This window comes from Phocoena sinus, chromosome 7 (assembly GCF_008692025.1).
Source record: "Phocoena sinus isolate mPhoSin1 chromosome 7, mPhoSin1.pri, whole genome shotgun sequence".
Taxonomy (NCBI): domain Eukaryota; kingdom Metazoa; phylum Chordata; class Mammalia; order Artiodactyla; family Phocoenidae; genus Phocoena; species Phocoena sinus.
In genome coordinates, this window is record NC_045769.1 from 56,630,871 (window position 1) to 56,645,673 (window position 14,803).

The following is a 14,803-nucleotide window of genomic DNA, read 5'->3' on the forward strand; positions in this document are numbered from 1 at the left end:
TCCATTTCCTCATGTAGTAATTAACAAATGTAGGAGCCTGATCAAACAGTCCATGGTCCTGATGGAGGCAGAATGTCACGGCTTTGTAAGAAGAAACATAAAATCCCTAACCCTAGAGAGTGATCAGTTTATCTTGTTTTTTCCTCCTTAGATTAAGAGCAATTTCGGTAGGATGAGATCCCTGGGCACAGCACCTGCAGGAAGGAGAGAGGACTGAAATGGAAGATAACTCCAAGCTTTGTCTTGAGGAATTTTTAAACCTCCATCCATCTCAATTTTGTTATTTGTGAAATGGGGTCTTAATAACTATTTAATAGGAGAATTATAAGATTGCATCGGATGTGTGAAAGTGCTTTATGTTTAAAGCAGTATATGCCGCTACAGATTTTGAAAATTCATTTTTATATTTCCTTTGCTTTTTTTTTTTTTTCCTTTGCTTTTTAACCTAGTAAGTGCCATGACCAGCCATAATGACCACATTACACATTTTAAAACCATTGCTAGACTTTGGTGCTGATGGTGTGATAATAGCAATAGCAAGACAAACAGAAAGAGGAGTGTGGGTAGGTGGTGGGTGTGTGTGTTCATGCCCATGTGCTGAGTTTTCTTTATGTTCTGAAAAGTTCTGTGAAAGCCATCCAGTGTGCAAATGGGAAGGAACACAAATCAGGTAGGGAATCTACCCAGGTGTCAGAGAGTCCACATTGATCTAACTGACAAAATAACTGTCTATCCCAAGTTCATGTCATTACTTTTAAAAAAATAATAACCATTTTTACTGCTAATAGTTTCAAAGACTTGTGTAGATGTTTTTTACTTTGTTATATTGGTTAAGATTTTTAAAGTTAGCTCTTAAGGTAATAGCTTATCTTAAGATGCCTTTGTTTAAGAGATGAGGTAAATTCCATCCTGGAAGCAAGAATGACCTAGAACAGATGCTTTTTTCCAATTCCACTCCAATGGATCCCTTAGGCTGAATTCCACCTCTTAAAAAAAAAAAAAAAAAAAGAGCACGGATATGTATGGACTCAGTAAGGGTGGAGGAAGGAAAGCTGATAGTGACTCACTCCAGTTTATAGGAGGAGAGGATTATGTTTCCACCTCCATACGCCTGATGGTAGGAACTCCCACGTAGAAAGATGAGGCAGATCTTGACATGAAAGCAGTTTGAAGTAGTGGCCCACCCTACAAAACAAGCTAAATTCATTGTTAACTTCTAGACTACACAGTTAAAATGTAAGAACAGCAGGTGCCCCCATACGCTCAAAGGCCTGAAAAAATGTAAGTATCTTCTGGTGAGGAATTTCAATTTTAGAATTCTATCCTTAGGGAGTAATCAAGCATAAATGCAAAGACTGAGCTACTGGGTAGATCATCCAAGCTATGTTCATCATACAGAAATAGTAAAAGCAACCTAAGCAGCCAACAATAAAAGTTTAAATAAATACATCCATATAATGTGTATTTATATTTAAAGTATTGTAATAGATAAATATGTATTCATATGATAAGATTTTAAAATTTATCAAGGACGAACACAGGTGACCAATCAACCAATTGATTCCAATTTTGTAAAATAAATAAATGTGTGAATGTAAGTGTGGTTTTAAAAGCCCTTAAAGGGCTCCTAACTCAAAATGGTAGAATGAGCACATGCATTTAATCTCCTCTTGCTCTCCAAATCCCACTAAAATGATTTTAGGTCAGACCCACTCACAAACGACACAGTTTATAAAAGTGCAAAAAGGAACACCCCCTGATTTCACCCCCAACCCAACTCTGGGTCTTGCCTACATCTCTTCAAGTGGAAAGAAAGCTAAGGAATGAGACACGAGAATAGAAAGAGAAGATTTTTACTTTTTATTTTATACTTTCTGTACTAGTTGAACTTTTTAATTAGTATGTACGTATTTTTGTAACTTTAAAAGTTATTGAAGGGTGGATACAAATGTATTAATACAGCAGCACCACACCATTTTGCATTCAGCTTCATGAGGATTCACCTAAATTTGGTAAAGGTAGAAGGCAAAAGAGAAAGAATAAAGGAAAGAGGGAAAGGGAAGAAAGAGAGGAGGAGGAGGAGAACAAGAGAGAATGTTTTAAATGGTGTGATGATTTCTGCCTGACCTGCCTTTCAGTTAGCTTGAACTTAACCCGAAGTTAATCCGAAAAAGGTGATGTAAATTTGATCCATTTCTGGTCCCGTGCACTGTTCATATTTGTAGTATCTGGTCATGATGAACGTGCTTCTAGTATTAACAGATTCTTTTATTTTTATTTGTTTATTTAGACTTAAATAACATGGCTTATTAACACAACTACTTCATAAGGGCTCAACTGAGGAAGCAACATTCTCTGACACTGAGCGATGTAAGGTATTTTCAAGGGTAATTCTCATTCCTCCCTTGATTTAGAAGTTAATTCCCAAAACTATGGAAAGCCAGTGCAGAAATTAGTAATCAGTGGTGGTATTAAGATGTTTTTTATTCTCTTCCCCTCTCTCCTTAGTCATGTCTTTTATTTGAAGTACGAGGAAGTGTTCCTTTTGTAATAAGACACCTATATTTTAAAAAAATGTTTTTAACAGAATGTGTAGCTCTCATTCCACCTTCACCTGGCTGGTGAGCACCCAGTAGCTCTTAGTCTTTTACAGAGGCAAGCAGATTTCATGACTCTATTCTTAGGACCATCTCATTCCCTCCTGCTGCCCCACATGGAGCACTTTTTAGTGATAAGATACCATAGTGTCATAATTTTTTACCTTACAAAACGCTCAGTCCCAGTCTGTGTCAGATGCTGTTCATAACTAGCCCTTCAACTTTTTTTCTTTTTCTTTGTGTAAAGTGCTTCATTAAATTTTAAGAAACTCAAATTTATATTCATCAGTAAAAAAAAAAATTTTTTTTTAGAATTTGAAATACACTTAGAAAATGCCATTTGCAGAAGAAACATTATAGTCTACCCCTTTATTATGTAAGTTGAAAATCCATCCAAGAAACTTCAGGTAGCGTAAAAAGGAACTCACATAGTGATGATTAATCTGTGTTTCTGCCTGCAAAATTGAGCAATCAGGGTTAGGCTGTCCCCGAAGAACAATTTTGAAATCCTGAAAGGATAATCAAGCATTTATCTCAGAGGCCTATGGAATAACCAAATCCTTTGGATACTTAAAAGGTAGAGAATAAGAAGCAGCTGAGGGCTGCCTGCTCTTGAGGCAGGGCTAGCCCTGTGGAAATGTGTCCAAAACTGGTAGCCTGACCAGGTTGCAGTTAATGGTTCTGATCTGTAGAAAGTGAGACTTCAAGACCACGGGTTCTCTGTGGAGGATAGGTACTTAAATAGATACCTAATTACAAGTTAGGAATACAGTTTTAGTAACTTATTATATGATGCAGAACAATTTATTTAATCTCCTGGACTCCTTTATTTTTATAGATTTAAAATGGGAATCATGCTATTTGTTTAATCCACAAATTAAATGAGAGGCGCCTTTGGGGTATACAGTGCTGGCTCCTAACGTATAAGAATAAATTTTCAGGGCTTCCCTGGTGGTGCAGTGGTTGAGAATCTGCCTGCCAATGCAGGGGACACGGGTTCGAGCCCTGGTCCGGGAAGGTCCCACATGCCGCGGAGCAACTAGGCCTGTGAGCCACAACTATTGAGCCTGCGCGTCTGGAGCCTGTGCTCTGCAACAAGAGAGGCCACGACAGTGAGAGGCCTGCGCACCACGATGAAGAGTGGCCCCCTCTTGCCACAACTAGAGAAAGCCCTCGCACAGAAACGAAGACCCAACACAAACAAAAATAAATAAATAAATAAATAAAATTTTAAAAAGAATAAATTTTCAAACATTTATTAAGAAAAAAAGATAAAACACACCCTATCTACAGCAGAATTGTTGGGAAGTGGCAGACAAGCAGTTCCTGATGAGGCCAGTGGGAAGCCTGGAGACATCTTTATGTTCCCCTTTAGCATTTTGCAACTTGTTTACTTGTTAAATACCTTGGCAACAAGAATTGCATTTTTCTCTAGAAACAATAAATGCTGGAGAGGGTGTGGAGAAAAGGGAACACTCTTGCACTGCTGGTGGGAACTTGAATTGGTACAGCCACTATGGAGAACAGTATGGAGGTTCCTTAAAAAACTACAAATAGAACTACCGTATGACCCAGCAATCCCACTACTGGGCATATACCCTGAAAAAACCATAATTCAAAAAGAGTCATGTACCAAAATGTTCATTGCAGCTCTATTTACAATAGCCTGGAGATGGAAACAACCTAAGTGTCCATCATCGGATGAATGGATAAAGAAGATGTGGCACATATATACAATGGAATATTACTCAGCCATAAAAAGAAATGAAATTGAGCTATTTGTAATGAGGTGGATGGACCTAGAGTCTGTCATACAGAGTGAAGTAAGTCAGAAAGAGAAAGACAAATACCGTATGCTAACACATATATAGGGAATTTAAGAAAAAAAAATGTCATGAAGAACCTAGGGGTAAGACAGGCATAAAGACACAGACCTACTAGAGAATGGACTTGAGGATATGGGGAGGGGGAAGGGTAAGCTGTGACAAAGCGAGAGAGTGGCATGGACATATATACACTACCAAACGTAAAATAGCTAGTGGGAAGCAGCCGCATAGCACAGGGAGATCAGCTCGGTGGTTTGTGACCGCCTGGAGGGGTGGGATCGGGAGGGTGGGAGGGAGGGAGACGCAAGAGGGAAGAGATATGGGAACATATGTATATGTATAACTGATTCACTTTGTTATAAAGCAGAAACTAACACACAATTGTAAAGCAATTATACTCCAATAAAGATGTTAAAAAAAAAAAAGAATTGCATTTTTCTTGCATGAAATCCATGTCTAAGAAAACACACACCTGGAAGCTGTCAACAACAATATGCTTGCCAAGTTAGATGAGCCCACTGACGGGGTTGGCACGGATCAGCCTTAATCCTTTCTCAGGGCACTGAAGCAAGAGACACTGGAGAGTATCTGTCAGGAGTTTTCAGGTGAATCCCATTCCGCCTCCGTGCACCAGAGGCCTGCACCATAGCCTCCTCCTCTGTCATCTGACCAGCAGGATTGCTGCTGTGTTTTACGGATGGTGAAGACATATTTTCGGCTCTTCCTTCTTTTTAATTCCTCCTTCTTTCCTTACTTCTGAGATGGGGACTGAATGGAGAGTACCAAATTGACCTGAAGAGCATGAACTAGATGGGCTTAGATTATGGAGCCTGGCCTCAGTGGGGAAGAAACGTACCCTAACCTACCACTCCAACCATGATACCCAATAAGCATCTAAAACAAGAACAGTTATGAAAATACCAACCTTCTTGTGAGAGCAAGATCAAACAACGTAATGAATATAAAAGCACTTTGCCAACTGTAAACTATTAAAAAAAAATAAATCACATTAACAATTATCGTAGCAATTCTTTTCAAAGGGAAACAGCCAAGACCTCAAGTGAATGGAAAAGTCACTGCATCTTCCCACCTGGTCCAACACTCACTGCCTTCTGTAAGACCCAACTCTCCCTCTCCCTCTTCCTCACCCCAGATTTCCTTACACCCTTCAGCACCAGTGGAAACTTCTCAACTAGCTGTTGATCTCAATATCGGATTATAGAAATTCACAGTAAGGCATAAATGAGGATTAATTCTTCTGGAATACATTTACATGTTAAAAGATTTGTTAATCAAAAGAATTTTATCTAGATGGAATGACCTGTAGAGAAAAAAGGGAAACTGATTTTTTTTTGTAGTTTAGGTTTATTTTTTCAGCTTTTAAATTAATACATGTGATAGTTGGCAGAAATGTATTCATATTTTCACCAAAAAATACGTACACAAATATTCATGGCAACACTATTTGTAATAGCCCCAAACCAGAAACAATCTGAATGCCCATAGATAAATTGTAATCTGTTCACATAATGGAGCACTACACAGCAGAGAGAATAAAGGAACTAAAACTTTATGCAACAACATGGATGAATCTCATGAACATAGTGGTGAGTAAAGGAAGCCAGGCACAAATGAGTATACACCATGTGATTCCATTTATATAAAGTTAAACATGGAATTCCCTGGCAGTCCAGTGGTTAGGACTCTGCATTCTCACTGCCGGATATAAAGTTAAACGGGGAATTCCCTGGCGGCTCAGTGGTTAGGACTCTGCATTCTCACTGCCGAGGCCCCAGGTTCAATTCCTGTTTGGGGAAATGAATCTCTGATGTTAGAAGTCAGGTCTATTTTGGTGGGGAAGTAGTAGTGACTAGGAGGGAGGCACAAGGGCAACTTCTGGAGTGGTAATAATGTTCTGTTCCTTGATCTGAAGACTGGTTACATACGTATATTAATTTTGTGAAAATTTGTTGAGCTATAAACTTATGTATGCATGCATACATACTTCATTAAAACATGCATGTTTTAATTTGATATGCATGTATAATGTACTTAAATTAAAAGTTGGCAACACAGGGACTTCCCTGGTGGTCCAGTGGTTAAGAATCCGCCTTCCAATGCAGGGGACAGGGGTTCAATCTCTGGTCGGGGAACTAAGCTCCCACATGCCGCGGGGGAACTAAGCTCCCACATGCCGCAGGGTAACTAAGCCTGCTTGCTGCAACTACAGAGCCCATGTGCTTTGTAGCCCGCCCGCCACAACTAGAGAGAAGTCTGCATGCCACAACGAAGACCGACACAGCCAAAAATAATTAATAAATAAATAAATATTTTTTAAAAATTGGCAACACATGTTTATTGTAGAAAATCTAGGAAATATATAGTGTTAAAGGATAGCTTTTGAAAAGCTAGGTAAAAGGTAAAATCATGACTCATGTAAATATCAAATTAACACACATTAAAGATTTTATTTAACTCAATTACTGAGGAAACCAGTAAGATGTTATAGGCAGTTCAAATGATTTGATATACAGAGATTTATATTATCTACCAGGCAAAATTCATTTGCATTACATTAATAGAAATCATTTACATAGCTATGGACAGAAAACATTTGCACTACTATCAATTTTCTAAATGTTAACCCTCTTTCTCTACTGAGTTGTAAAGTAGTCTAGTCAAAGACAGTGAAAGCAGAAATAACCAGAATGGATGAGCTAAATTTCATCCACTAAATTTCAAAGACTTTCTTAACACTAGAGTAAAATCAAAACAACCTGTAATCCTTGCATTCAGGGATAACCTACATGCGCCATATTTTTTAATATTGTGCGAGAACTGTCTTAAATCTGTAGCAAAACTTAACTGCTTCCATATTGACTATAGATTTTTCCCTTTGTTCCAGAAAGCATTTGTTCACATTCCTGATTATATCCTTAGCATACTTTCTTAGAAGGAGAAATACTAGATCAAAAGGTTCGACCATTTTAAGACTCTTGATATATATTACCAAATATTATAGGAATACTTTGAAGCACATAGCTGGGCTGGAGGAAGAGAGAAAGAAAAAACCTTTCTAGGCCACATGCCCGTAAGACTTCAGGAGTAAAATGTATGTTTACAGCCTTGCAACTACCCACTATCAGCCTTTTTCTTTTCCTTTGCCTTTGGACTTCACCAGGATTGAGCAAAAACTCAGTCATCGACTGAGGAAAAAGCGTGGGTTGACACAGCAAACCACAAAAAATCTCCAGTTCAAACACAAATCCAAGATTACAAGAGATCTCCCTACACTGATGGCTTCATCTGTATTAGGTTATAAATCCCTTGAGGGATTTTCCAGAACTCAAACCCCACTTCCTCCATATGACATCCTGTATTCACATGTATTTTCTGATCTATTTTGCCAGTCAGGATTTAAAATATTCTCTAAACTACGTGTATTTAACCATGAGACCTAAATTATTCAATTATTCAATAGTGTTTATCAATTGTCTTCTAAGTGATGTGCTAGTCCTGGGGTAAGTGGTAAGCAAAACAGACTTATTTCTTCCCTGTGAGTCTCAAAAGTACGTTTAGCATATAATAAATAAAATATAACCATATACATGGAATGAACATCATGCATTTTAATGTCAGGTTATTTTTTATTTTTATTTATTTATTTTTTTTTGCGGTACGCGGGCCTCTCACTGTTGTGGCCTCTCCCGTTGCGGAGCACAGGCCTCTCACTGTTGTGGCCTCTCCCGTTGCGGAGCACAGGCTCCGGACGCGCAGGCTCAGCGGCCATGGCTCTCGGGCCCAGCCCCTCCGCGGCATGTGGGATCTTCCTGGACCGGGGCACAAACCCGTGTCCCCTGCATCGGCAGGTGCACTCTCAACCACTGCGCCACCAGGGAAGCCCCAGGTTATTTATTGTTTTTTTTTATTTGCTGACTATTCTCAGGAGATAGGTCTTTTCTTTCCAACTAGATAAGATGCTCCTTGAAGTCAGGTGCTATGTCTTCACTTCTCTAGAATCTTCCTAAGTATTGTGCACTTAATAGGCACCCAGTAGAGAGCAACCAAATTGAAAACATTAGTGCTTCATGTCTGTATGGACCAAGCAATTTATTCCTTCCAGCTCCTCAATTATTCTTATAATCTCTATGGGAGTAAGTAACAAATGATCAGGAAACATAAAGTAACTTACTATGTTAGTGATCGTTTTACATTTTATCTTCACCAATAGATGGCATCATCCATTTTGAAATTATATTTTATAATGTTATAGCCCAAAATTTTAAAGTATGGAGTTCATTCAATAAATGTTTATTGGGCATCTTCTATGTGGAAGCTGCCCAGCTGGCCACCACTAACAGAGTGAAAAATAAAACTACTACAGATATGCTTTAATCTACTTCCTTTTCTAGTATACCCTAAAGGACATTCCACTTTCAGATTTCATCCTTGTTCTATAAAATAACATCTAAATCTGGATAACGACTACTCAAGAACGACAGTTTTACGTGTGTGTGTGTGTGTGTGTGTGTGTGTGTGTTTTCAACTCAACCTAGTATCATATTTTAAAAAGATGAGAGGGATGCTAAGTTAAATAAAATGTAAACTAGAAAAATATGGATTGAGTAGGGTGGGGTCAATCTGCAGAATTTTATCCAAGTTGGCTTTTAATTAACACTATTTACCATTTCTCAGTGAAAGGAACTTTCTTTCCTTTTGGAAGATAAGAAAAGTACGATCCAGGCATAGCAGAACTACTTCTACAGCTTCCAAGGCTGCACAGTCCCATCTGGAGATAATAAAAGGTCCCATTCCTCTGTGTTTATTTCAAAAGGTTCATTCTCTGGAATGACCTGAGGCTGCAAACTGTAGAGCATTTGCCAGCTAAAAAGTCTGCTGCCTGAATATTACTCAGGAAGTGTCTAGTCCCTAGGAGAGCTCCTCCAAGCTCTCCTTAGAGTAGAAAGAAGCCCCTTCTGCTCTTCCCAACAATATTACCTTCTCCACAGGCTAGGGGAGGAGAAGGAGAAAAAAACAGAGAAAGGGGGAGGTGGAGCGGTGGGGAAATGAAACTGCAGTATTTGCATTAAACACCATGTAACAGCCACTAATTTATCCACCTACTGATGAGAGAAAAGGGACATTTGACCAAATATGTGCTTCTTTTTACTGAGCAACTTTAAAAGGCAATGAGTGGCATTAGGTACTTTGGGAGATGCAAAGATGGAGCATACAAGGATTTTTGCCATCCAGGAGCTCCCAATCTAGTAACCACAGTAGTGTCTTGTGTAGTAGTGGTTAGAAGTATGGGCTCTAGGCTCTATTCATTTGAACCTGGACTCCACCACTTACACATTACTGGATAAGTTATTTAACCTTTTCATGCTTCAGTTTCCTAACTTGCAAAATGGGGATAGAGTCATTAGGAAGATAAAATGAAATAATGCATTACATTTTTAATAAAGAATGTTTATTATTATTAATACCAATAACTTTAATACACAAAGTAAATGTTCAGTGTCATAAGAGAGGTATATATAAAGACCTATGAAAATTCAGGAGCTACAGCAGGAACTTCTTAGGAGGGCAGGGCAGAGCAAAGCATTCATTGTTAGTGTTTAAAAAAAAAGAGACAACAGACCCCAAATGGAGTCACTTGTGTTAAGCCATGTGACCGATCAAGACTTAATACCTAACTTAATTGAGGTTTCAACCTCCCCCAGGAATATAATCTTAACTGGTCAGTCTGGAATTTCCTGGTCAGCACTAATGAGCTAATCCACTTGTTAGACCCCTTCCATCCTCCAGAGAAAGATGAGGTAATCTGCTCTTTCCTTGTCCTGCCCCCTTCTGCTTATAAAAGCCTTCCATTTTGTACATCTCCTTTCTGTCCGCTACATGGGATGCTACCCAATTCATGAATCACTGAACAAAGCCAATAAAATCTATAAAATTTACTCAGTTGAATATTTTTTTAACAGATTTGGTGGCAGCAGTGGGATCTGAAGTGAACTTCTGATGGCTTCAAGACAACAAGAAACACAGGCATGGTATTCCACAAACCCACTGAGTTCTCTGTCTTCCTGCCATTTCCGAAGGCCATGGGTAAGTTCCTCTTGGTTCTGAGTTTCACTCTCTTTGGATTGAGCTCCTGATTTAATTGGCTTTCCAGCCCAGGGCAGGTCAGTTTAAGCTAGCAGACAGTTCCACCCAGAACTAACCCCTAGCCCTTGGTTCAGTTTTCAATTCCCCATTTGATTGGAAATCTTAGCCCTTGATTCTGTGACCAGATTCCACACTGGTAACTGTTGGCAATTTAGTCTGCAGTTTCCCATTTGTTTGGAATCAGCTTGCAGTCCCCATTCTTTGGGGTCTCTTGTTTCAGTTCTCTCCCCAACCCCCGTTCCACATTGGGAATGGCTGGCAGTGTGCACAGTGCCTTCTGTTGGCCAGTCTGCAGTAACATTTCTTTGGTTACTGTGTGGTATACTAAGGTTCACATGTTTGCTTTGTTTTGTATGAAAGGCTGTTGTTGACAAGGATCTTGGAAGCCTGAAAGCCACAAAAATTGGTGGGCATGGATTGAACACTTAAAAGCTATTAGAGTACTTGCCACCAAACTCTAACACTCCTGTGTTAGGATATGTTGGCCATAGAATGGGTAGGTGGACACTAGGTCACCAGCCAACCTCAAGAAAATTTGCAGGCAATGAAGTACACTGTAAAACACCACACAATTCCCAACCAAGCAGCACATTCCCTTTTTAGTATTAGTTTGACTCCAAAAGCTTAGCTAAATAAATATATAAATAAATAATTAAAAAATAATAAAATTTAAAATTAATTAATAACTCTTAAGTTCTAAAATTCTAAAGAGTTAAGCACACCACCTCCCAGCACACCTGCTTATTTTATGTCTAAGTAAATTGACCTGGAAGCTGTAGATTTTTACAAAAATGGCAAAATCTTACTAAAAACAAGCTAGGATTTCAGTGGCCATTATGGGGAATGTTCCAATTAGACAAGATCTAATGAAGTGAACTTGAAAGCAAGCATTCTCAAATTAAACAGAATGAGATACATATCTTAATGGCTATGCAGAAGGCTCCAAAAGGCTTCATGATTCCAAAATAACTTCATTGAAAGATTCATTGCAAAGGCTAATAAAAAATTCAAGACACAAGAGGTACCTAAAATAAAAGACTGTAAGACTGGCATGGCTCCTACTGTTCCTCTCTATCCTCATTTACCTGAGTATTCACGTTCCACTAATTCTCTGTCTGAACTGCTTTTCCATTCTGAAGAGGCTATTAAGCAGTTTAAAATAAAACCACCCAAGGTTGCAGGCAATTCTCCTCAGGTATCTTTCACTCCTTGGTCAAAGACTGAACTAAAGGCCACACGTAAAGAATTTGCTAAACCCAGAGAGGATTAAAGAACAAGCACTTCAAAAGTTTTTTGAAGAATTTAGAGTCATTATCGGGCCTATGACCCTGGTCTGTCAGATCTTTATCAGCTCGTGCACATGCTGGTAGAATCCGGTGAAGCACAAAAAAGAAGGAAGCAAAATGCAAAACGCTGAGGATGATAATTTGAGATCCTCAATCTTCAGCATGGTCCCCTATGGACCATAAAATGCTCTCAAATTAGAAACTGATCTTTTAAGAGTCGTTCCTACAGTCTTCCTTGGTCTGTTATTCAGACATGCAAACAAAAGAAAGATGAATCTGTGACAGACTTTAAAGCTCATCTGGAAGCGCTCTTCCTACAGCTTTCTGGGTTTCATACAATAGGTGAGGGTCACCCAACCTGCTCTAGCTACCCTATTTGTAGATGGATTATGTCCTGAGGTTAGTGGATTAATAAAAAGACAAAAAAATGGGATGGGAGGCTGGCTACCTGTTTGACTGAACTTGTGACCGTAGCTGAACACTTTGAAAGGACTTTGGAACAAGATTGTAAACAAAAATCCACCAACTTTAAAGCTATTGACTTTAAAGTTATAACGGCTCCAAGGCCAGCTTGGATGCTTGGGTCCACTACATCACAGTCTCCTGGGGGGGGGGGGTCTATCGTTAAAATGCTGACTCAGGGGTTGATGTCTCAGTTGTATAGTCACTTGGGACTCTGGAAAAGATAATGTCCTCAAACAGCCTATGAATAATTTTCAACAGGTTTGTAGGTATGAGTGCCCTCATATCGACCCTCAAAGGAGGGCCCCTGTATGGGCCCCTCCCAGAGTTGATGAGACTCTGAGGGATTTTCTGGTAAACTGTTATGTTATTCCCTTAAATAGCCAAGGGAAACTAGAATTAAAATCAGTGGAAAACCTTGCCAAATTCTGGTAAATACTGGAGCTACACTCTCTACTTTAAACCCCACTCAGAGCCTGCAGATGTGGTCCTGGAAAAACTGGCAGAAGCCAAGCCTGCTAAAGGTGAGAATACTTACCAGAGTGTGCTCTGCTGTAAACACTCTGGGTGCTCTGCACCCAGAGTGTTTACAGCACCCAATAGAGAGAGAAAAATAAAGTATCTTTTGCACCTTCTTTGGGGACAACAAAGGAGTTGTTTAAGCACTTCCAGAAATATCTACTGTTTGTCCTGGCTGAAAATGGACAAGATATTTAGAAGGATTTTTAAGCAGCTCTGTGGTCAGAAATTGGCCAGTCTAAAAGCTGATATTCAGACCCTGATAGGAATTTTTTTAGGCCTCCTCCACTAAGCTAAAATAAAACTATGTACACAAAGAAAAAGAAAAACCTTCTAAAGATGGGTGGAACAGCCTATGATGTCATTTAACTTGCAACCCAATTCCTTGAAGAATTAAAAACAACTGTTCTTTTCTTATGAACCTTTACAAAACCAGAAATGCTCCAAGAACTCTTATCTAAGTCATCTCTTTAAAATATAAACTTCAGGGAGGTAATTCTCATTAGAACAAAAAAAGTGGAAGGGGAGGTCATTTTAAACTTAAGCAAATGAAAAATCTCTTATATTCTTCTCCACAAATATTAGTAAAAAGCTCTAGCCATCTGAGCAGGTAACCTTAACTTATTTCATCTACCAGAAAACATTGATCCAACTTCTTTTATAACTAGTAAGTTTTGTATTATTATACCTGATCCATGGCAGTAATTTTAAAAGAGAAGCTATACTATCTCTGTTTTCATCTGTCTATATGTTTGCGTGTGTGTGTGTGTGTGTGTGTGTGTGTGTGTAATAGATGTGTAGTATTTTCTACCTTTGGATGGTAGTACCAAAATTAATTTGTAAAAGAACTCTACTTGTTTTTTCAAGTTCACATGATTTGAAATAATCTTTGGTAAATAAAAGCTAGTTTAAGGTTGTTGGATTAATTAAAAGAGGTATGTCTTCAGAATTATCAGCATTAAAATAATGGAGGCATACTTATTCTACTTAGGTTTCTTGGTCAAACAAGTTCATGTAATCTTTGTTACCCAATTTGTCAGCAAGAAAAATAGCTTGGGATGACAGCTGACTTTGTCTAATGTCTCGTGAAATTTCTGCAGGTAGTCTAAACATAATTATCCCGAGTAAGTGAATTTAATAGATATAAACAGGATAGAAGTTTTTAGGTGAACTTTTAAAATAGTTTCCCCAAATCTTTTTGGTAAACTGAAACCTTAAAATTTTGCTAAGTTAAATTAAATGATGGATAGTTATTATATATCTAGATCATTTCCAAGTGAGATAAAATGCTAAAACATTAGTTGCTGAGCACAGGCTTTTCTACATTTGCTTCCTTTCCCAGAGGACTAAAGATACTTGGATTTATTAGTAAACATGTTTCATGCCACACTGAAAACTTTACTATGAGAAAACATATGTTTCTAGAAATTATAAAAAGTATTTATAAATTTGTCATTAGAATGCTAATATAACAGTTCACAATTGTTTACACATATATATATATACATATATTTATATATGTTTACATATATATATAATTAAAGCTACTAGAAATAATAAGGGAAACATCTCCATCTGCAAGGAAAGTAGGATGTATGTTTTCAGTAAAAGAAGGTATAAGGAATAGAGATGCATTTTTGTTGAGGAAAAAGAAAGTAATTTTGTCCTAAAGTGAGACTGGTTATTTCAGAACGAGAAAGAGGAAAAACAAGTACAAAATTGTAAAGGTTTGTGGAAAAGGAATCTTGGGGATAGAATTTTACATGTAGTCAAGCTGGCTAAGATTAAAATGAATTTATGTAAGTGAATGAGTTTTAATATCAAAAGTAAGCTGGTACAATATTAAATTTTGGTTTTCTCACTGTTGAAAGGACAGGATTTTTTTGGATTGTTGGTCTGCTCTTAATATGACGTTGTAAACAAAGGTTTTTCTTTACCTTTTAAGTGA

At 38.1% G+C, this 14,803-nt stretch overlaps 1 protein-coding gene across 1 annotated transcript in view; it reads left to right on the top strand.

The window, feature by feature from the left end:
* NFE2L2 (nuclear factor, erythroid 2 like 2) overlaps positions 1-14,803 on the top strand; it is a 105,462-nt gene that overhangs the window by 19,182 nt on the left and 71,477 nt on the right. Inside the window, exon 3 of the mRNA XM_032638174.1 lies at positions 10,405-10,528. Coding sequence (XP_032494065.1) covers positions 10,442-10,528 — 87 coding nt within the window. The 5' untranslated portion in view covers positions 10,405-10,441. The remainder of the gene's footprint in view (positions 1-10,404; positions 10,529-14,803) is intronic.